Source organism: Bactrocera oleae, chromosome 4 (genome assembly GCF_042242935.1).
Source record: "Bactrocera oleae isolate idBacOlea1 chromosome 4, idBacOlea1, whole genome shotgun sequence".
NCBI classification, from domain to species: Eukaryota; Metazoa; Arthropoda; class Insecta; order Diptera; family Tephritidae; genus Bactrocera; species Bactrocera oleae.
In genome coordinates this window covers 62,245,209-62,268,434 of record NC_091538.1, presented here as the reverse complement: position 1 = coordinate 62,268,434, position 23,226 = coordinate 62,245,209, and the positions used below count along the sequence as shown (strand labels likewise).

The window sequence follows — 23,226 nt, the reverse complement described above, 5'->3', positions numbered from 1 at the left end:
TTGATTTAACAGACAACTGCCATAAGTTTTTAAATTTTGATTAATATTATTATTTATGTTACTGACTTACAAGAAGACATAAATTCAATTTGTAAGCGCTTTCATTGCTAGTTACCAAGCGTCAGGGCTTCGTACTCACAACAGAGAACGTAAAAATTTTCTTCTCTGCTCCCAACACCGTTTGTGTATACTTCCGCTAATGTGAAACTCTCACGAAAAGACCCAACTAAGTGGCAACACATCGAAATGAAAACACATGTGAAACAATAACAAAAACCAGCAAAACAAAAAACAACGAGAACAAGAAACACGAAACACGAAAGCAGAAACGAAAACAAAGAGGAAAAGGAAATCGTGAAAAATTTCGGGAAAAATTCCATTCTCCTCGTATTCGCCGTTTTCCTCGTCATTTCACTTTGTTTTTGTTTATTTTCCTGACGACACGCTTTTCAAATCGACCCGACTCAATGATGGCGGAGTTCCATCGACTGGCTGACCAAAAATACACCGAGTCTGAATATCTCTTCCAGGTATGTGCCACAGCTCCATTAAGACTGGAGATACCAAAAATTTAACCATTTCTAAGAGCATTTCAACTTATTACTTGTGTATCTACATATTTTTCAACCATCTTCTTTTCACGCCCTTACCGATTATGCCGGAATTGATGTTTTTGTATTTATGTGCTGCTTCTGTTATGGATGTGGTGGGTAACGCAATCAGCAGACAATCGAAATGGCCAAATCGGATGAGGAGTATGATGTGGAATTATGTTCTACGCCACCGCCGCAAACAGGTGAGATGTATGACCTGGAGGTGGTGCCGCAAGAGCCCAGTATTTTCTCGTGGAAGGTTGTGAAGCGTCGACAGCGGCCGCATCGCCGTTATACGGTGTCGCATGGCGCACCACCTGCGCCGCCATCCACGCCTACATCACTGACGGCCAATAATACGCCTGCGCCCTCACCCACCGCCTCCAGCAATCTGAACGTCAATGGTAGTAGTGCTGACGATGAGCCGCTAAACAGCCTCCTCTACATTCTCGATTATGCACCCAAGTACAAAAAGAAACTCAAGGAGCAACAACGCACCGATGCAGAATTAGCAGAACTCTTCAATGTTATTAAGATAACTAGTAGTGGTGTGGGCACAAGTGGGGCCGGTGGTATGAGCGGGAATACGAGTAATCGTGGTGGTACGCTATCCGAGGAAAATTCAGCTAAGCTACCACCAGAACGTGGCATTAGCGCTAATTCCCGTGTGATACGAAAGCATGACGCCAATGCGAAAATCTTCAAAATCCATCGGAATCCCAAAGAGTTCTTTCGGGACCCGGTGTCAGTGGGTGGTGGCGGTGAAGAAGAGGACTCAGTGTCCGCGCCCGAGTACGATGATGCCGAGTACGAAGCTGCTACAATACGACGTCGATTACGGATGTCCAAGCGGAAAAGACGTTTTGCACGCTTTGAGCATCAAGAGCGCATGGACGCTATGATGGATAATTTCGATGCCGCTATGACAATGAATGATGCCTAGTAAGTTAGACACGCTAACGTGTCTAGCCGCTGCCAACTTGATTCAAGTTGGCTTGCAACAGTAAAATTGAAGGCAACACAACTGAGTTAAGGAACATAAATGACTAAAATTAGTAATATGGACGAGTACGATGATGACGAGTGCAGACGTCTACCTTCCAAATGTGGTCTCAATGTGATCAATATGAATTTCTTCTGCTAAATTATTAATTAATGTACTGCAAAAATAATTTGTTCACTGAACTTTTTGCGTAAATTTAACTTTAAACGTAACGATAGATATTCTTTCTCTCCTTTTTATATTTTGTTTGAACAAAAGAGAAAAAAAGAAAACACTAAAGAAAGAAACAAAACTTAAACATTAAATTGTAAAAAAAAAATGAAATATAATTGTATTGTAAACTATTATAGAAGAGGCGGCCCAGTGCTTCTGTGTATGCCCCGTTGCCAGCTGACCTCCAAACGCAGGATTTCATGCAGTGACGCGCGGACGCACTGACGAATTGGGCATATAATAAGTGGCTAAATGTGCCGCATTACTCTGTGTGTGAATTGTTTGTTTACATCTCTCTGATTATTTTGCGTTGTAAATGTGTGAGTAGCGAACACAAGGAATGCTGTGTGTTCAGCAAAACAAATAAATAAATACAAAAAAAAAAAAAAACAAAAAAAAATAAATAAAACATAAAATAACATTGGATTTTAATACAATAAATTGATAGCAACAACAGGTCCGTTTAGCGAAAATCCCTGAAAAAAGTAAAACAAAGTGAAAGTATATCATAAATTACAATTTTTAATTATACCTGAATAGGGTATAATAATAATTTGCGCGAAGTTTATAACACCCAGAAGAAAACCTCGGAGACGCTATAATATATATATGTATACAAAAGATCAGCATGACAAGCTCAGTCGATTTAGCCATGTCCGCCCGTTTATCTGGCCTCTTTTTATTTGACAAGTTATCTTCACGAAATTTGGTAAGAATTATTATCCAAAGCAACAGTACAATCTTCGCAATGATGAAAAAATTGTTCATAGCATATAGCTGCCATATAAATTGATCAATCAAAATCAACTTCTTGTATGGAAACTTTTGTATTTTATCGTTTGAAAATAAAAACATAATAATTGTGTCCTGATTTTATTTATTTTGCTGTTTAAAAATAATTGCAAACTACATAATAACATTCTGCTGACAATTTAATTATCAAACAACACAAATCTCTGTTAAAATTACAAACACTTATCGCCAAGCATTTATAATTCAATTGTTATAATAAACATATATGCGTATATACTATTTAAAATAAGTAAGTAACACTATTAATAACTAAACTGAACGTAAATTTGAAAGAACCAAACACTTAAATATTTAACAGAATATAGCTAGTGCCATGCGCTAGTCATTTCATTTTTTAAACGTCCGCATTCTAATAAGTTTTTATCACTATTGCTTTTGTTTCTAAACGCTAAGTATAACAACTATTTGGGTTAAAATTGTAAAGAGGAAATCGTTTAAAATTCAACGCGTCTTCACTCGGCTTGCTTAAAGAATCTTTCTTTCAGATTTTGCTCGAGTTGTTCGGGATCAGTAACTGGCATACGACAAACACGCTCATGACAGATATAAACCGTTGTTTTACCATTGACCATTTTAAATTTCTCCTGTACACGTTGATTGTAAGTCTCATCAGGATACTGTGGATCGACGTGTAATATTATCATGCCGGGTATATAGAATTTTCTTAATATTTCTACGAAACGATGTGTGGTATTCGAGTCCGGACCAACTACAGCCACTAAATCTAAACCATTTTCATGCATTAACAACGCAGACATCATTGCTGGTAGTGTATAACCGAATGGATTGATGTCAGCGAAGAACTCCAGTAATTTAATTGCGCGCTTCTTGTAAGAATCTTCGTCGAAATAGTGAGCGAGTAGGAGGAGGTTGCGTGCAGCAATGCTATTACCACATGGCTCGGCGCCATCGTGATCTGTGGGAGACAAAAACATAATTTTATTTTAATTAAATTGTGTTGTTTGGCTGCCTACCTTCTTTAAGCCGCACAATCACATTCGGCGAGTTGGCCTCCGAGTAGAAATATGCGCCATGCGTATCGTCCCAGAAGCGTGTATCCTGTATCTCTTGCAATTCTCTAGCCAATTTCAGCACACTGCCGTCCAACGAAGCCTTATAGTAGTCCAATAGACCCCTGATGAGAAAGGCGTAATCGTCTAGAAAGCCATCGATGCACTGGGCGCTGAAATAAATAAATATTTGTAACACAGAGACGGACATGGCTTAAGCGACTCAGCTCATTATGCTGATTATTTATATAAGTATATGTGTTATAGTGGCTCCAACGTGTGGCTTCAACGCCAACTTTGTGACATTAAACTTTAAGACATTAAAAATACACTAAACTTACGGCACACTCTCTAAAGTAGAATCATCGGTACCAAGGCCATAGCAAGAACGCAGCAACACCTTCCTCTCCTCATCATACAAATGTTTGTGCATAAATTTGTACAGCTCCTCTGCAGCTTTGACGTATTCAGCACGTTTTGCTGAACAACAATTGGCCAATTTCGATAAACCAGAGAGCACTAAACCATTCCAGGCGCAAATAATTTTCGTATCCAAATGTGGCCGCGGACGCTGATCGCGTATTTTGTGCAGCACTTCGTTAGTGATGTCTAAAATGCGTTGCAGCTGTGCCTCAGCGATATCAAAGTTAGCGCAGGTTTCAGCTTTTGAACCACGCACAATATGTATATTTTTGGCCGTGAGATGACCATGCGGATCACTGTTGGGTTCAACATTACCCGTTTGACGCAAATCATAGTGATGTGCGTAGATTTCAAATATGCGTTCCAGCTCCAATTTCAAGTCAGCATAAAGCGTTGCATTTTCATGCACTGCTTGCTTCACCTCCGACCAAGTCCAAGCGTAAAATGCACCCTCCACTTTGACGCCAGCGTCAGCTGTCGGCAAGGAGTCAGCATCTTCGCCGGCGAAGAAACCGCCATCTGGATGTCTTAGATCCTTCATCAGGTAACGATAGATGCCATCAGCGTATTGCAAGTAAGCCTCGTCATTTGTTAATTTGTAAGCAATTGCGTAAGCCGTCAATAGCTGGCCTTGATCGTAGAGCATTTTCTCAAAGTGTGGCACATGCCAAACGCGATCCACAGAGTAGCGCGCAAAACCACCGAAAACGTGATCATGTATGCCGCCGTGACCGATATGCTGCAGCGTTTGCAGCGCCATGTCGAGCACATCTGCATCCTTAGTGATAATATAGGCGTGGAAGAGAAAATTTATACGCGCTACTTCGGGGAATTTCGGTTGCATGCCAAAGCCACCGTACTCCTGATCATAGCGACGCTTGAAGATATTCACGGCTTCATGCAATTTGGCTTCAGCGCTACCTGGTTCAAAGGTAGCTGTCGTCGATTTTTCACTTAATGACTTTTGTATTGCGCTAATAACATGTTTGCCCGTTTGTTTCAACTCTTCTTGATTCGATTGCCATTTGGTGGCAATCGTTTTTAGCACTGTCGTGAAAGCGGGCATGCCCCAACTGCAAATATGAATAATTTTAACACTCCATAGTGGAAATCCATACTTCTACATGTTTTGTGTACTCACCGATCATTTGGTGGAAAGTAGGTGCCTGCGGTGATTGGCGCCAAATCTGGTGTTAGCCACACCGACATGGGCCAACCGCCACTGCCGTTTAACATTAGCACAAATTGCATATATATTTTATCGATATCTGGCCGCTCTTCGCGATCAACTTTTATATTAATAAAATTCTTATTCATTATTTTAGCGACATTCTCATTTTCAAATGATTCGTGCTCCATCACATGACACCAGTGACATGTTGAATAACCGACCGAGAGAAATATTAACTTGTTCTCCTTGCGTGCACGTTCGATTGCCTCATCGCACCACGGATACCAATCGACGGGATTATGCGCATGTTGCAACAAATATGGCGACTTTTCATTTATCAAGCGATTAGTGTGCTTAGCTACGTTCCCGGCTGCAGCAGCGACACTGCTCTTCGCCGTTTCTGTGTGGGCGGCGCCTTTGTCGGACATTTTTCGTGTTTGAGCACGTTGTCTGCTATAATCTAAGCTGTTGTATCTGGAAATGTTGGCATATTTTTTAATATTTTGAGCAATTGAAAATAGTGACAATTAGCAGAAGTGAACCTGCTGCCATAAGCTGCTACTTACTTTTCACAACCGCTTTTGAATATATTTTTTTTTACTGAAACTACACAACTGGTTCGCCTTGATACTCCAGCTGCTGTGGTAGTTATAAATTGTTTGTTTGTTGTTGCTGCAGGCAATCGTGTTACCGTTTTGGCTATGACCTTACGTATCCAGCGAAGATGTAGAATATTATTCAACATAGCAACTAAAGATGTACAACACAAAGTTGTAGCAATTAGTCCTCAACTCCTCTTTGCAATTAGCAAACACAAGCTCAAATGTTTAATATCGAAAATTGCGTTATTTTCACGTTTGCTCGATTTGTAGATTAAAGATTATGTGCTGCTACTGCAGCATTGACAGCGAGTCTAATAAGTAAGAAGATAACGCAGCGAGTCGCAAATGAATTGTTCGTGGGCAAGTGACAATTAACAGGTTTAGCATTTTGTTGTTGCCATTCTTGCCGTCTGTGTTGTTGTTCACACGTTTATTTTGCATTTTGTTGACATATGCCATTTCGGAGCCCAATATTTGTTGTGATTTTTATTTTCACATTTTTTATAATTAAATTGACATTTATGGACAATTATAATTGTGAAAAAGCACAATAATTTTTTAAACATTAAAAGTAAAAAATTTTCTTCTTTAACTGCACAAAATATAATAAACGCAAATAAATATTTCGTTAATTTGTTTACGAAGAAAACATTGACCAGAGAACAGAGAATATCAAAACACAGGGTTGCAGTGGATTTATTTATTGACAGTTGGTTGATATAGTGGCTTTCAAACTGTCCAATATAGCGGTATTTTGTCAGTGTGTTATATCCGGCGCGATTCGTTATACGTTGTCAATAGGCTTCCGGCAATTTGTTAAATTTATGTTTTATAGTATATTTTTTAAGTATTTTTTGGTAAAATTGTGTTCAAATAAATGAAATTGTTAAGTTGCAATATTTATTAAGTGAAATGCATTGCTTTAAAGTGTTTTTGCACAAAGTGCTTTCGAGCCGGTCGCGTCTTTTGTTTTGCGGTGTCTTTCTTCCATACAAAATGCATGATTTCCTGCTGGCTTATGACTATATCCGTTATTTCTATATGCAATCGGGAAAATATGTAAAATATGTATGTGTAAATTGGTTTAAATTTATTTAATCTAAATATTAAATTGCTAATTTTGTGTAAAAGAGGCTTTTGTGGCCCATTTATTTTGTAAGTGTCGCAAATTATTGTTAAATCAAAGAAAGCTGCTGCTGTCAAGTGCGTTTTTGTGTTTGTGAGTGTCAAATGTGGTACCGCTACCACAAATGTAGCAAAAGTCTACCGTAGAGCAATGTCAAAAGCGTGTGTGTAAAATCAAACTAAATTAAATAAATTAAATTAAATTACATTGAATGGGGTTAAATTAAATTTAAATGAAAATAAATTAAACTAAACCAAATAAAATAAAATAAAATAAACTAATAAAATATATGCATACAAAATTAAATAGTAGTAACTAAGGTAAGTTTCAAATAAATAAATTATATAAAAGACTTGCATTGAAATTATAAATATTTTCTTATTGGGTTTGGGGTTATATTGTACAATATTAAAAATGTGGGGCAATCGTTTAGTATTTTTTGTGTATTTCGGTAGGAGTGGATACTTTTTTATACCCTAAATAGTTAATAATAACTTTGCCATGATGTTTATAACACCAAGAAGGTGGTTATCCTGCTGAAATATAAACGGAGCGATCACAAGCAAGTTTTCGTATGGAAAACTTTTTTATTTGACTGCATATTTTCACGAAATTTTGCACTCATTATTGTCTAAAGCAACGCTATAACTTCCGAACAAATTTTTCAGATCAGATTACTATAGTACATAGCTGCCATACAAACTGGACGATCAAAATCAACTTTTTGCATGGACATTTGTTTAATTTGCGAAAGTATGGTTTCGATGCAACCGGAGTTGACCTTTTTCAGTATGTCAAAGTATACAAAAGAAATACGTAGCAAAAGTTTGCCAATAAGAGTGATATGACTATGTTCAAAAAAAAAAAAAAAAAAAGAACACACTAATTGTTTTTTATTTAATGTGAATAGTCTAATGGTGTTAAATCACAACTTCTTTGAGGCCATTCAATGTCACAATTGCTTGAAATTATCGAATCTCCAAACTTTTCTCGCAATAATTCGGTTGTTGCACGTGGTGTGGCACGTTGCCACGTCTTGTTGGAATGAGATGTTGTCAAGATCAACTTCTTCCAATTGCGGCCATAAAAAATTGGTTATTATCGATCTATACCGCTCTCCATTGACAGTAACGCTGTCACCAGCTTCATTTCGAAAGAAGTACGGACCTATGATTCGACCACAGCAAAAATCCCACCAGACTGTCTATTTAGGTGAATGTAATGGTTGTTCATGAATAATTTGTGGATTTTCTTTGCACCAGAATTGACAGATTGGTTTATTTACCGCACCACTCAGGTGAAAGTGAGCTTTATCGGAGAAGATGATTTTCTTAAAAAAATCGTTAACGTTTTCAAGTTGTTCCAACGCAAAATCAGTAAATTCACGACTTTTACGGTGCTCCAATGGTTTCAGTTCTTGAGCGAGAACAATTTTATACGGATGCAAACCCAGCAATATTTTCATTACTTCGAGTGTTTTGTTTTTTTTATTGGCACTTGAATATTATGCAAAGAATATTATGTAAAGTACGCTCGAAATTTTCAACAATTCGACGAACAACTAGTACAGGTGGACGATTATTACGACCATAAAATGGCAAAAGCGCACGAAAAGTTGCAATTGGAGAGCGATCATTTTAATAATAAAATTGAATAATTTGTAAACGTTGTTCTTTTGTATATATTTCCATGATGAAATTGTAAATATTACAAAATGGCCGAAGCGACACTTAGACGTCAATAACTGAACTATAGGAATCTGAATTTGGTCTTTTGATTGCTTTGAATTTTTGTTTCGATATAAATTAGCAAACACTACTAGTACAGAAGCTTTTGAGCCCTATAGAAAAAAGTTAAATGGTAATCTTCTTGGCAATGAAAATATCTACCAGTTTTGTATTAACACCTTTGTTACATAACCTCGAAATTTATGTGAAAAATTCAAAAAGCGAAATTTATTTATCTATCTAATTTTATCTTGTACAAAAAAATGTTTTTCTTTCATGAAATTTGGTGTAAACTTACATTCTTATGCCCCAAGCCAACTTTATTATTTTTTAAATTTAATATGTAATACAAGTACAGTGTGTTTGGGACATAAGAAGACAAGTTCACAGCAAATTTAGTGAAATAAAAAAATTGTGTACAAGTTAAAAAATAAACCCAAAAACTGGGTTATTTGAACTTTTCATATAAATTTTTAGGTTATGTGAAAAAATTGTTTATACAAAAGTTATAGATCCTTTCATTACCTACAACATTGGCCTGTAACCGTTTTCTATAGGACTCGTAGTTTTGCCGGAGATTGAGATAAACCGTTTTTAACTTTTAAAAATTCAACCACGAAAAGGAAGGCAAGGGGCTTCTATTTCGCTAATTCAGATCGCCATTAAATTATTTTTCTCTTAATGTTTGTTATTTTATCTTACGTTTTCGATAGGTTTCAACCTACTATCATTATTTTTTTGTTTTCAAAAATTATCTACCCTAGTCTATAAGTTTTCACCTCTAATACTCATACATACTCACCATCATCATCACATTTACACAAAATAATTTACAAAAAAGTTAATTTTTGAAGTATTTCTTTATTTATAATTCTTATTATAAGCATACATAAAATTAAAGTGGCTCAATTTGCAAAAAATACTTCACAAACCCGTTAAAATTGCAGCGACATAAGTACATAAATCATTACATGCACATACCTACTGTAATTTGCGAAATATACATATGGGAAATAGAAATTTTTAATGCAAATTTCATTTAAGTTGTTTTTTATTCTTTTTTTTGTTTCTTTCCTCCATATCATAGTTCTTTAATAACATTTACATTTCTTATATATATTATATAGTATGTTATATTGTGGTTTCATTGTTATATTTTAACTGTGGAGCTGTAGTTTGAGTTTAATTAAAATTTATTTATAGTACAGTTTTGCTCCAATGCCAGTACATAAACCTAAGCTAATCAAAACTAAAATAGGACGCAGTTATTCTACAGACACTTGAGTGAATAATTAAGCATTGCCAATCTACGCTACATTACACTCAATTTTAATGTGCGGTTTAAAGTATTAAGACTAAGTTACAAGTTATGCCCATCATCAAGCTATTTTTCGTTGTCACATTGCTTTTGAGTTAACGCCATCTCAAGCGCATAAAGTGGATTTTGTGTAGTAAACCTTGCGCATGCGTGTATCTACTTTGATATGATACCCATAGTGATAAGGACTAATTAAATTAAAATCGTACTTTTAAATCACATATTATACAATTAAGTGTGTGTGTGTATGTATTATAGGTAAATTCTACAAATTAAAGTAATTGAATTTTAAATAGTAACTGCATTCAGCAATTATGCCCTCTTGAATTAAAAATGCCTTCCCAAAATAACCATTTGCTTCGCTCTTCAAAGCTTAGAAGTTCTCTTTGTGTTATTACAATTGTTTTCCAATGCCTTAATTTTAATAAATTTCTAAGTACTAGCAACTAAGTTTAACATACATAACAGTATACAATTTATTTAAAGCGTAGCACCCTGTTTGCGGCGTTTCGAAAAAATCTTTACAATTTACAGGCTCTACCCTTATACACCAAAGAAACTAAGTGACACAAACCCAAATCTGGTGTTTGGGCTTTCCGCTGCTCTACACTACAATGATCAAACTAGACTTCGTTGAAAGCCGGCTCAGTTCAATTGCGCTCGTCATCTGTCCTCCATTTTCTTAACGATTCTCACACTAAACTTTCAACTTGTTGCTGTTGAAGGCATGGAAAATCCGCTTACTCAGCCAACATACCCTAATTGCATATACATATTTATCTAGCTATCTAAAAATCTTTACCATAGGACCTGAGCTGCAGTTGCGCTATTCTCGATCATTTTCTCTTTGTTTCTTCAACAAACACAAATATAGTTTTATTAAAACGCCTTGTTTAGCGCTTTGCTTGCGCTCGCAAAGTTTTCACTTTTCACTATTTTAACAATCACTTTGTATTAGCGCTTCGCTGAGCGCATTAAGTTGTTCTTCGCCACATTTGATCTTGTCGGCGACGTCACGTGTATCCGCTATTAATTTCGCCTTCATATTGATGAAATAGTCGAAATCGGCAAAATCATCGGCGCTGAGCGTTTTCTCTACAATGCCAACCACACTGCTACCACGTCGATCTATGTCCTCCTTAAGACGCTTTGCTTCGGCTAACTGATCGAGCAGGCGATCGCGCTTTAACTCGAGTGATTTCTGAAAAGTAGAAAAACGGAAATTAATGAATATGGCTCGGTTAATAAAGATCAATAATTCTATATTGTTATTCCTACTTTAGCGCATAATAAAATTACGGAAGACCCCTAAAACTAATAATTTTTAAGAAATATTTTAGTCTCTTTCTTACCTTTTCGGCGCTATTCTCAGCTGAAACGCTGCTTAAACTATTTTCTATGCGCGCCAAGCGTTCGGAGAGTGAAAGCAGCAGACTGGTAATCTGTCCGACATCATCGATATAGGTGCGACATTTAGTTGCCTCTATTGGCCGTACTTTATCCGTCAGCTTGCCGACTAGACTATTGCCCAACTCATCGTTGAGTTCAGCTTCTGCCTTAAGTGTCGTTTGTTCCTTATTAAGTATGCGTATTTTACGATTTAACTGTTTCATAAGTTCATCCTGTAAATGAAATAAGTTATTATAAATTCAATGCTGCCAAAAAATATGTGCGCTTTGGCCTTACCACTTTTTTCTTCAGCAAATCGCTCGTCTCCGATTCACTATCGCCGTTGGTTAATAATACTTCCACTTCGGCATATTGTAATTCAACAGTGACCTTTTCTTGTGCATCATGTCCCTTCATGCGCAGTAGCGTTGAAGTGCCTACATCTCGTTTAGCCGGTCGCAATGGCACATTCGGATTATATAGGTTACTAACATAGTCTGTGGGTGATTTGTGTGTGGGCGGCGCTAAAATCTGCACCAACTTCTCATTTGTGGCCAAGAGTGTAGCCAATTCCTGTGACATTTCCTCGCAATCAATCTCGATCGGATGCCGTTGACGTGGCTGTAATGTTATGCGCTGTTGCTGTGCATCCTCCTTGCTTTGTGGTTGTTCTGTGAGTCGTGTGTGTTCGTCTGCATCGTTGGTTGCAGCAATCAGTTCGTCGTCGGTTTGTGAAGCAACCTCCGTGGTGGCGGGATTTACGCGTAGTATGACTTCACTGCGCTGCATAAGTTTTAAGCTCTCGGTGCTGGTATTCAGCTCGGCCGTTTGCATTGCGCTGAGATTCTCACTTGCGGTATTTGTGCTGGCGACGTTGGTGGCTGGTTGAGGTAGCAAAGCGTTTACTGTTGGCGAGGTCGGCGTGGAAGCTGTATTTGTAAGCGATTTAGGTGGCTGTGGGCTGTTCGAGTTCACTGCGCTATTTTCTACATTTTCAGTGCATATATTGTCGTCCACATGCGTTTGTTCTTGCGTCAATTCGACACTACTATCACTAGCCTGTTTCACGGTACTATCAATCATTAATTGTGCGTGTGTGTTTTCGGTTTTTGTTGTGGGTGTGGTCGGCACAGATGTCGTTATATTTAGCGCTGTTTTCGAGCCATAAATACCTATCAAACTGGTTTCTGACTGATGTGCCGACATCAGCTTTGACTGCAATTGTGTTATCTTTTCGATATTCTCGCGTAGCGAATCCTTACGTATAACGGATTTAACGGGAGCAATTGGTGACGTTGAAAGCGTAGCTGTGACGACTTCGGCACGGAAAATGCGACCCTCGCTGCCACTCGTACTACCACTGCCACTATCACTGGAGTTACCGAGGCTCGAGAGCGGTTTCATGCACAACGGTTGCAGCTGACGTTTACATGGACTACTTAGGCTACTTTCCGATTGCGCCGGCGACAACACAGTGCCACTCTCGTTGAGCAAGGCAGCGGTGGTCTCTTCGAGCGTCGGCTCCAGTTGTTGTGTGCGCTTTAAATCCATAGTGGATTGTGACATAAACTTTGTGGGACTATTGCTAGCGTGACTGGGATGATAGAGATTACCACTATGCGAGTTATTATGTGTGTCATATGACTGAGATCGACTGTAATTAGTTGCCTTGCCGGCAGTGTTGCCAACATTGTTACTGTTGTAGCTGTTCATAGCTGGCGTCGAATAGCGATGCTGTATTGGAGGATATGCGGGGTAGCAATTAGGAGACAACGGTTGTTGCTGCTGTTGCTGTTGTTGTTGTTGCGACGACGCCGACACAGTTGTTGTATTCAAGTTATTGTTGGAACCATAGCGTAATGGCGAAGCATTGGTAGATGTGGGAGATGCAGGCTGTGGCTGTAACTTCGCACCCAATGGCAGCACATCTGGCAAATTATTTGGCATTTTACCATTATGTGTATTGAGTATATCGTAGGCGGCAGGTTTTGTAGTCGCCACCAAATCCTCGTTTGAGGTGAGCGTGAGCTTATAACTGCCATGATCCGGATCTAAGTTGTTAAGCTTCTCGAGACTCTGGCGGGGCAAATACGAGGCCTTCGAGTTGCATCTGTGGAGAAGAGGAATAAGATAAAAGAACATATTAGAATGTGCGCTGAGTATAAATTTAGTTGTCTATGTATCTAATTCATATAATATATTTAAGTTATGCATGGCATGCAACTGGTCTAAGATATCTCCATCGTATTGATGTCAATTTGACGTTTTTATTTATATTTATTTTTATTTCTTTAATATAATTTGTTGTTCTGTGGGCGGCTGTGAAAAGTGGCAAGCGATGTTTAGTAATGGTTAATGGCTTGCAGTTTGTACATTTGTTCAGTTGGCTTGAGTGGTATGCGCGCCAAAAAAGGTTGTACGGTATACGCGCGTAAGCGTGCAACTAGCAGAAACACATAGTTGATTGCTTTACTTTACTTTGCGGTTTGTTAGCTAACCTAGTCTTGGCGTATTCATAAATTGCTTGTATTCACACGCTCCCGTACCGTTGTCCATGTGTAGGCATGTGATGCGTGTCTAGTATCCATTGACCGTATATGGCTTACTGTTCGTTGCTTAGTTAGTTGGCTAAACATCTGCAATTCGGTGGATGGCGCTCTTACAAAGTATTAAACACGGAAGCCCTGCATTACAACGCATTAGACAATCAATTTGTGGCTTTTAGCCGTCAACCAAAAGCTTATAAATAAAATAAACCACATACTTTCAGTTGTGGAATTTTAGGTTATATAGGAGTAACGGTATTTCCATTAAACGCATGTAAGAGTAGAGTTCCCAGACTATAATGTTTGCAGAAAGGAAAAGAACTAGGCATTTTAAGCACAGCTGTAAGCATACAAGTATAGAAATGAACTAATAAGATCTCCAATTATTTTCCATCACCGAATGTGTTATAAGTTATTTGACCAACAAACACTTTATTGTGATGGCTTGATTATTATTTCATTGTACTAATATTCCGAACATGCGTTGGAAACCTACTGTTCGTGTGCGGGTATATGCCATTTATTTTAAACACATTTTTTCACACAAATATGTCGAACTATGTGTCTGAGAAAGTGTTTTTACGGCAAGTTTTCCTTTATGACTTTTATATGAAAGAAACCTCAAAGTCATCGTGTTTTGGTGTAAGTTTATGCTGAAAATACGCTAGCTGAGCGAACGTGCCAAAAGTGGTCTACACGATTTAAAAATGGCGATTTTGGTTTGGAAGACAAAGAACGTCCTGGGCGGCCAAAGGGTTTGCAGATGAAGAACTGGAAGCATTACTCTAAGAAAATTGGTGCAAAATACAAAAAAAGGCTAATGGCTTGAACGCAATAAAAATAAGTCGTTTTTTTTTATCGGATTGTGACTGGTAATGAAAAATGAATGCATTACACAACTCTAAATGCAAAAAAAATCATATGTCAAACCTGACCAGCCAGCCGAATCTACGGTAAAGCCTATAATACTCTGTATTTAGAGGATTTAGAATCGAACAAAACCCGTTAAGCGAAACTTTAAATGCGGTTTTCTCTGACCAAACTTTTTCAATACGATACCTACGATTTCTCAAGTTCTACTGGACCGATTTACTTGAAATTTTCAGAGTATCTACTTTATAGATCTTTCTCGAGTATTTTTTGCGACATCATTGCAGATTGATAATCTTTTTTTCAGTTCGAATGACTAGGAGGGTTGAAATCATGGGTATGCTCATGTACCAATTTTTTAAAACCCCCCACTTCATTAGCTGCTAGTTGTTTAAATTTTTAACTTTTTTTTAAATGTTTTTCTGTACTCTTGTAACATTAATAACTATAAAACTGATAAACAAATCGATAGTGAAAATAATGATTGCCTTTTTTACGACACTTTAAAAATTACCTTAAATTCATATCTCTAAACTTAAAGCATTAAGAAAATTCATTGTTATTGTACCACAAAGTCAACATTTGAGTTCAAGGTACTAGTGCTCATACACAAGTTAATTAAAATTTGCAGAAGGCAAGCCTTTACAGGCTTAAACTGGAACCTATCCTGTTCTCAAACAAATAAAAATTAACGTGAACTTCAGTTTCAGTTCCGGGACTTATATTATACTCGTAGATCACTCACTACTTAGTGCTTACACTAACTACCTACAGCCTAATTCAGTGACACAATCGCTTTGAGATTTCACGACGATAATTTCATAAGAAATATTATGGAAACCAAATGGTTGACACAATCTGTCATCAAGAAAAAAAAACTGCCAACTAGTAATTACCACCAAGTGTGCATACCCTTTTGCTGCCGACACAAGTAATTAAATTAAAATCGCGCAATAATTCACAACAAATTGCCGGTTCGTGTCAGGATGGCGCAGTTGAAGGAGGAAATTGATGCGCTGGCGCAGATCAAGTTGCATCTTGATGCCTGACACCAGATGACCGCCGCATAAAGCAGCTGACTTGATTGCCGTTGTTATTTGATTAATTTTCTTTTATTAATTGTTTTTTTTTTTCGGTTGGCTTAAGTTGCGAAGGCGTGCTGGCAAGTGGCAGAGGAGTGTATGAAAATATGCGAAAAATGCGGTTTGGCGGCTGGGTCACTTTCGACAACCGACCCACACACACATATACGCATAGCGGAAGAAATTATCGACTCAAAAATATAATTAATAAAAAGAAAAAATTGCGCTGTGTTGTAATCAACCGGTAAAGTGGCGAATGCAACGACATTGACATGACAATAAAGCACCGTTACTTGCATGCCACAAAGAAACGACGCGTTTACTGTTTTTATTTTGGCACGCAACATACGAGTACTTGAGTCTACAAACCACAACTGTGGGTTTGCACATGAATTTGCATTATTTAGTGCAAATGGTAAATGTGTTGAAGTGGCCCACGGCGTTTTGTCGCCTGTATGTCGCTGCTGCCTGTGATCTGCGCTTGTCATAATATTACATTTGCCAGCCCCCTCAAAGCGCGCCGTTCGTGCCAGTGAAATGTCACATTTGAGGTCACAGAACGGGTCAAACGCGCCATTAACAACAGCCAGCGATCACGATTCACTAAGGCGGTGTTTGGTGGATTTCGCAAATAGGCGTTCAAAAAAGCCGTTGGCTGGAGCCTTGTCGTCACTAAGCTGTGCTGAGTGTTTCTACTGTCACAAAATATATGCAAATATTTCGTTACGCTCTTGTTTTGTCATTGGATTTCGAGTTGGTTGTTGGCAGTCCGGAGGTAGCTCGAGTGTTTACGCCGCAGTCTACATGGTAGAGGCGCGTTATAGCGCCGCCACTATTGTTGTTGTCTTATTAAACGCTGTTGTTGATGGTAGCAATATTTGTGCAACAAATTTCGGCTTGTACATTGATTAGGAGCGTCCATGATTTGGTTTCTGTATGTGTTTTTTTTATTTACTTTTGCTTTTGCTTGTTGTTTCTTTATGTTTTTCCAATTGTTGGGAGTGAATTGCTTGCGGTCACAGCTGTAGCCGTAACCGTAGCCACAACCGCAACCGCTCCTTGTCATTAACGTTACATTGTGAACATGACTTCCTGAACCGTCATTATGTAGAAGTGGTTGGAGTCCAGCTGGGGGAAATGCATATCACACAAAGATGCATATTTGATGTGGCAACGTCAAATGTACGTCAAGTGTGCGATCGTGCCAAATATTGCAACAGTGATGAGCTCTGCCGATTTTGTCGGTGCGCTTAATGATTTTTTGACTGGCGGCTCTGCTTCGATTACCGCCTTATGGGTTGATTTGTCGGGAGTTTTGTGACTAATTAATGTTTGCGCTGCTTGCGGCGTCATGGCAGGAAGCTTAACGCTTTCTTCCTTACTTGAGCGCCGCTTATTGTTGCACTCATTGGATATGTATGTGGCATATTGTGTAACAAGCTTTAGTAATTGCGTTGGTGGCCAAATGACAATTTCCTAACAGCCTACGGCTAAATGCAACTGACTAATGCGGGTATACTAGTAGAGTGATCGACGCAAATTATCAGTGTTGATCGTGCAGCACATTAATGTGGTAATAACTGTTACTTGCAGGCATAAAAGGAGTGGGAAATGGGCATTAAGCAGTAATGTGTTGTTTTTGTGTCACATTAAAACTAATGCCCGTTGGTAGTGGCGAAGAAAGTTTAAAAAAGTAGTTTGTTGCACAAAGTTCATGCAACACATAGGTAATATAAATGATATAAAGTTAAATGTTTGGGATTTCATTGTAAGCTATTTTAATAAAGCGTGGATTTTTTTTTTGCAGTTATAGATCTGTAAACCTCAAAGTTAAGATTAAGCTTTGTCAGAACTATCAAGCATTTCTGTTTCTAAATAAATTTGTGTCTTCTTAGAAATCAGGAAACAGCAATCATGCCCTAGGATCATCACTAAACTCTTACCTAGAGTTGTGTGTTCTTCTCACCTCTCTATCTATACTAGTCCACATGCTGACATCTTCAGCATTTAATCAACAATAATCTTTATGTTCGTTTCTAATTCAAACTTTCGAATTTCTAAATCAATAAAAAAAAAGAATGATTGAAAATTTGCTTGGAAGCAGTCAAAGCGCATGCGCGCCGATCTATCTACATTGGCTGTAGCTAAAACGGCCACAAGTCACAAGGCATGCAACCACAAATCGATAAAAACCGCAACCACGATCGGCCCTCAAGAAAGCTACAAACAATTTAATGAAAATATAAAACAAAAAAGTCTGTTGTTGCAATCGCAAATGCAGTAGCTGACAAAATAAATTACCACATTAGCTTTTATTATTATTGTTTTTGTATGTTGACTGTTGTCGCTGAAGTCAACGCTACCGCATTTGGTTCTCTTTTCACATTTCATTCGTTTTATAAATCGCTTTTGCGCTTTTGTTGTAATTATTGTTAAGTATCATCATTGCGATTGCTATTGTTTTTGTATTGTTTATATTGTTGCTTTTGTTTTTGCGGTTTATTTATTTCTTGCTTCCGCCGGCATCTTCATCTCGGCGCACAGCTCGCTTTTTAGCCATCTTCATTTCGATTTACAACAACAATAACAGCGTCAAAAGTATGAAGAAGACCACAGCTCAGTCGGAGTAGCTTGCATTGAATGTGCAACTTCTGCCCCGTACTTCGCGTGCTGCAAGCACATCTGTTGCTGTTGTGTGTCAAGTCATTGGTGGATTGCAACAGATGCGCTTTAAAGCCATCGCAACATCGCAACACTCGTACTAAATTATATACCCAACAGAGATTTTAGAATATTTCTTATAAATATTTTTTATGACTAAATTGACGATCGAAGAAAATCTTTCCAACTTTATTTAATTAAAAGCTTGTGTTTGAGCAGAGGTCTCCCAACGCTGCTAAGATTTGTTAAGCTCGAAATATCTGCCAGTTATAGCGAGACCTTTGTTCCACGAACTTGACTTGCTTTATATAATTATTCTCGTATATACTATACATTGCTCTAAAAATATCTATCTTTCGAATCTTCAAAGGCAAAGTGTTCTTCCAAAGTTAAAGTTCTATTTTTCGCTGACCTCAGAAAGCCTAAAAGCTTAAAATTCTCCTTGTTTTTCAAAAGATTTTGTTCTCTCAGCTGTTTATAAAGGAAAGTGTTCTGCTAAGTCTTCCAAAGTTAAAGAGACTACCGTTCGCTAACCTCAGCAGGTTTAAGCTCTAAACAGTTCTTTCTTATTTACATAAACAGTATCTCTACTTGTCTCTCTAACCTTGTCTTTGCATGTATTTATAGTATTATCACTGTAGTCATCCGCTATTTATAGACTATTCTTCTTTTCCCTCATGGATCATGATGAATTATTGGGGTTGCGAAATCGATAATCTTCATTCTAGAAGTCAGACTTTTCTAACATTCTGAAGGCATTATTTATCTTTTCTCGCTCTACCTTATTATACCCTTTCTCTCTCTCTATCGCTGTCTCAAGTTAGTGTTTGCGGGTGGTATGACAAGTTTCGAAATTATGGTCTCGTGTTGATTCCACAGCTAGGTACATTTCATTATCATACTCATCGCTGCTTAAGCCACATACTATATTTTTATACCCAGAACATACACCTTGTTAAGTTTATCCCGAAGTTTGTAACATCCAGAAAGAAACGTTGAGAGCTGATTCGATTTAGCCTTGTCCTTCCGTTTAGCTCCTCAGTTTTTGAGATATCCATCTGATATTTTGTACACGTTCTTTTCTGTCCAAAAAACTGCTCATTTGTTAGAACTGTCTTTATCGAACTACTATAGCATATAGTTGCCATGTGGAAAACTTTTTTATTTGACCAGATATCTACCCAAAATTTGGAATGAATTTTTGTGCAAGGTAACAGTGCAATCTCCGCAAATATTGTTCAGATTGGACTACTATAACATACTGCCAAACAAAATTAGCGACAACAATCAACATACCGTTTTGTGCTACAAGCAACGCAACTGTTAAGGGTATAATAGCTCCGGTGCAGCCGAAATTAACGTTTTTTCTTGTTTATATATTTTTCTCTTATTCTACCTACGAGCATGCATCGTCGTCGATTTCGTTTTCTTGGTTACTTTTTTCATCTTTATTCTTCAGCTGGCTGCGGCAGTTGCTGCAACATTGAGTGCAATTCAATTCAATTCAAATCAATTCTGCTCAACTTAATTTATATTTGTATATACTTTTTATTGTTATTGTTATTGCTTTTATATGCTATTGTTTGCTTTATTGCTATTGCGCTGCTGCGTTGTGCTTGCCACATTCGGTGCAATTTGAAGTTGCACGACGAGCAGCTTATCTGGGAGTATGCTGATTGCAACTATTGCGCATAAACTAAATGTGCACGATGCACATTGCATGTTGAAAGCTGGCTTGAGGCATCCATGACAGCACTTTTCATGGCAGTGCTCCGATTGTTTTTGTGAAATTTCGCTTGCAGATGCAATAATATTTTTACTCACTGACACTTTGGCGACTGCAGTCGAAGAAGCCAACTTAAGCAGTGTCCCTGATTACATTCGGAGGGGTTCCTTAGGTAGCAATGGTCAGCTTACACCGCTCAACTCACTTGCTACCAGCATTGTGGCACGTATATTTTGCATTTCCGTAGCTGCCACTTTGGTTCTTATTATTATATTTCTGCGGTTAATGCCTGCTGGTCGCCAACATTGCTGGGAACGTCCTTCGCAATGCTACAACTTGCCACATTCTGCGGTAAATACATATATTGTATATGTGTATACATATTCATGAACGGAAATACCTTTTTTTTTGCATATTTTGAGTCGCGTGAAAAGTTATTGAATTTTCCCCCTTCAGTTCACGTCGCAGAGGTCATCGAAGAAGCCCCAAGAATTCTTGCACGCAAACGCTGTGTTGCAAAATAGCAAATTATTTGCTTGCAACTGCCTGCAATTTCACTTTCTGCCACATTCAAGTGGTCAGCGTTTAAAATCGAAATTGTAAAGTTTAAAAAAAATTGGTGCTCCGCAAAAGCGAGTGCAATGCTACCACACATAACCGGCTCAGCGGCTGAAGGCAGCTGCCGGTCTAGCTACCGCTAGTGCGTAACGCAGTGGCAACAAGCAATCAGCATACAAAAAACTACACAATCGATACCGATAGCATCTCCCAGCAAGGCGATTTCGCTCCCACCTCCCAAAACACACAGCGCTATCCTCGCTCGCGTATCATGAAAGTCAAGTTCAATTGCCTTGGCTGGCGGCAAGGAAAGTAAATATTCGTACATATGTTAAAAGAAAGCCTTACAAGTTTCGCCTTACGCCACGTTAAGCGTATGCAGCATTGGCGGTAGCACATTGAACTACATTCGCGCATGCGCCACCAACGAAATACAACAATCTCTACCGCAAGCGCATTTTGTATGCGTCGTGTGTCTGCCACACGCAAATTTTACATATGTATGCGTATGTGCAGCATTTGCAAGCGCGTGGCGTTGGTGGCGGTAAACTTTGCCGAGCTTGAGCACATAGTATATAAACATATCGCATACCGAATACCACATGAAATTCAAGCAAACAACAACACATTCATTCATTTCTTCACTGGCGGCAAATAAATACTATCAATAACAGTGGAAACCGCGTTGTGTCGCCGCAATCGCAACAATAACTAATTGCCCGCCGTGTAATATAATATTTGATCTACTAACACATTAATTATGCCTTGCACGCGGTGAAGTGCTATGCTGGCACATGCATATTTGCCTCAGACTCGGTTTACAACGTTTCTGCATAGATTTCTCATTTCACCTCCAAATATTGCGTGGATTGTGGTGAAAATGAAAGTGTTTGCTTTGACGACTACTAATTTTGAAGCTTCAATATAAACGTATGCTGTGAGCATTATTAGACATTTTTTAAATGTGAAAAGTGAATTTTGATAGTCAAAGCAGCTCTATGCAGGGATATATGCATTATACAAACATTTTCTAGCCAAATCTTTAGCTTCATAGAGCATGTAGAAGATACGATACGTCTTTATAAAATTTCAGAATTAAAATGAGCTATAGCAACCCTTATGTCTACCACGAAATTTGTCACACCCAGAAGAAAATGTCGGAAGCCTAAAAAGTATAGCTAAATATGGTCAGCGTGACGAGATGAGTCGTAGCCGCCGATATCAGACCATACAAACTGATCGATCGATTAAATTAAGTTCTTGTATGGAACACTTTTTTAATTAGCAAGATATCTTCACGAAATTCGGCTGCTGAATTTATAGGTCAGAACAAACCACTATAGCATATAGCTGCCACACAAACTGGCCTACCAAAATCAAAATAAAGACTTTTTACAACCTTTTATGTTATAAGAAATGCACCTAGGAAGGGTATCATAGCTTTCGTGCAAGTTAACCCTTTTTCTTGTATTTTTGAATATTTGAACCAAAGAAATTTTTGACCTACAATAAAAAAAAATTCTATTGAAAATGCCAAAAAATATATACATACATTTATAATTTTTATTTAAAACATTTGATTAAAAATATTTTCTTCTTTTAACTTTTGTTTCATTAAAAAATTTCAATTATAGCAATTTCCCTTCATGTATTTCAATGAAAATCTGTACGCATTTCATGGCCGACAATTGTGCGTGCTACTCATAAAGATAACGCTTTAAGTAACTGTACAATGAAGCCAGCAAACCAATTTGCTATGCAACGAAAAAGGAGTAATTTTTTTGTGGTACGAATTGAATTTTTATAGGCCGTGCAAAAAGATAAAAAAAACAAAAAAAAAAACATGTAACAAATACAACACAAAGCAAAAAAAAAACGATAAAAATAAATAAAAAATTGTACAAAAAATAAAACAACAATAAAAGTTGCTATTTATTTGCGCTGCCGCAACAAATTGAACCAATTATAAATGCTACGTTTTTGTTTGTGATACAAATTCATTTAATCAGATTGTTGCAATTTTGCTTTAGTTGTTGTTGTTGTCGTGCTTTGGACATTTTAAGAAATTGAAAACATTAACCCAAGTTAAAGCACAAAAATTGCGCTGCAACTGACCAGCAGGCAAACTTGACTCTGCAACGAATGACAATGGTACAACAGTGCGTATACTTAACATTAAATTACTGCGCCGTTATTGTTTTTTATGTGTGCAAATTGTTGGTAGTCGAAATTGTGTCAAATTTGAGTGTGGGAATGAGTCAATGCCATGATTACAGGTAATGCAATTATGCGTGATATAAATTTATATCTATACATACATATGTACATATGCATACGTGTATTTATATATTAATAGTTGAACACATTAGCCTTGTAGAAGTTTTTATCTCGTTTT

General features: G+C 37.7%; 3 protein-coding genes across 8 annotated transcripts in view; 1 reads left to right on the top strand and 2 right to left on the bottom strand.

Annotated features, from left to right (window-relative positions):
* Positions 1-255: 255 nt before the first annotated feature.
* On the top strand, positions 256-2,689 carry LOC106621774 (uncharacterized). Of its 2 annotated transcripts, none has more exons than XM_014240752.3 (2): positions 256-530; positions 724-2,689. In XM_014240752.3, the coding sequence occupies exons 1-2, from the start codon at positions 468-470 to the stop codon at positions 1,534-1,536; spliced, it is 876 nt and encodes a 291-aa protein (XP_014096227.1). In that variant the 5' UTR covers positions 256-467; the 3' UTR covers positions 1,537-2,689. The 2 variants fall into 2 exon arrangements, with proteins under 2 accessions (XP_014096227.1, XP_069965207.1); XM_070109106.1 differs by having other exon boundaries at positions 272-530; positions 727-2,689.
* LOC106621773 (uncharacterized protein B0495.5) lies at positions 2,670-6,291 on the bottom strand. The gene is made up of 5 exons (XM_014240751.3): positions 5,793-6,291; positions 5,197-5,700; positions 3,974-5,128; positions 3,597-3,805; positions 2,670-3,538 (listed from the first exon to the last, which is right to left on the bottom strand). Exons 1-5 carry the CDS (start codon positions 5,969-5,971, stop codon positions 3,075-3,077), a joined length of 2,511 nt encoding a protein of 836 aa, XP_014096226.3. The 5' UTR covers positions 5,972-6,291; the 3' UTR covers positions 2,670-3,074.
* A 3,231-nt stretch (positions 6,292-9,522) lies between these two features.
* Shrm (shroom) overlaps positions 9,523-23,226 on the bottom strand; it is a 270,258-nt gene continuing 256,554 nt past the window's right edge. For all 5 annotated transcript variants that reach the window (XM_070109195.1, XM_070109196.1, XM_070109197.1 and 2 more), the window contains 3 exons: positions 11,686-13,498; positions 11,352-11,621; positions 9,523-11,200 (listed from right to left, as the gene is read on the bottom strand). In XM_070109195.1, the coding sequence (XP_069965296.1) occupies positions 10,937-11,200; positions 11,352-11,621; positions 11,686-13,498 (2,347 nt within the window). In that variant the 3' untranslated portion in view covers positions 9,523-10,936. The remainder of the gene's footprint in view (positions 11,201-11,351; positions 11,622-11,685; positions 13,499-23,226) is intronic.

Excerpts from the sequence above, each read along its gene's own strand:
- LOC106621773 (XM_014240751.3), bottom strand. The coding sequence starts at position 5,971 with ATGTTGAATAATATTCTACATCTTCGCTGGATACGTAAGGTCATAGCC. Across the intron at positions 5,701-5,792 it reads TTCAAAAGCGGTTGTGAAAA|ATACAACAGCTTAGATTATA; the intron begins GTAAGTAGCAGC and ends CAACATTTCCAG. Across the intron at positions 3,539-3,596 it reads GATTGTGCGGCTTAAAGAAG|ATCACGATGGCGCCGAGCCA; the intron begins GTAGGCAGCCAA and ends TGTCTCCCACAG.
- LOC106621774 (XM_014240752.3), top strand. The coding sequence starts at position 468 with ATGATGGCGGAGTTCCATCGACTGGCTGACCAAAAATACACCGAGTCT. Across the intron at positions 531-723 it reads AGTCTGAATATCTCTTCCAG|CAGACAATCGAAATGGCCAA; the intron begins GTATGTGCCACA and ends TAACGCAATCAG.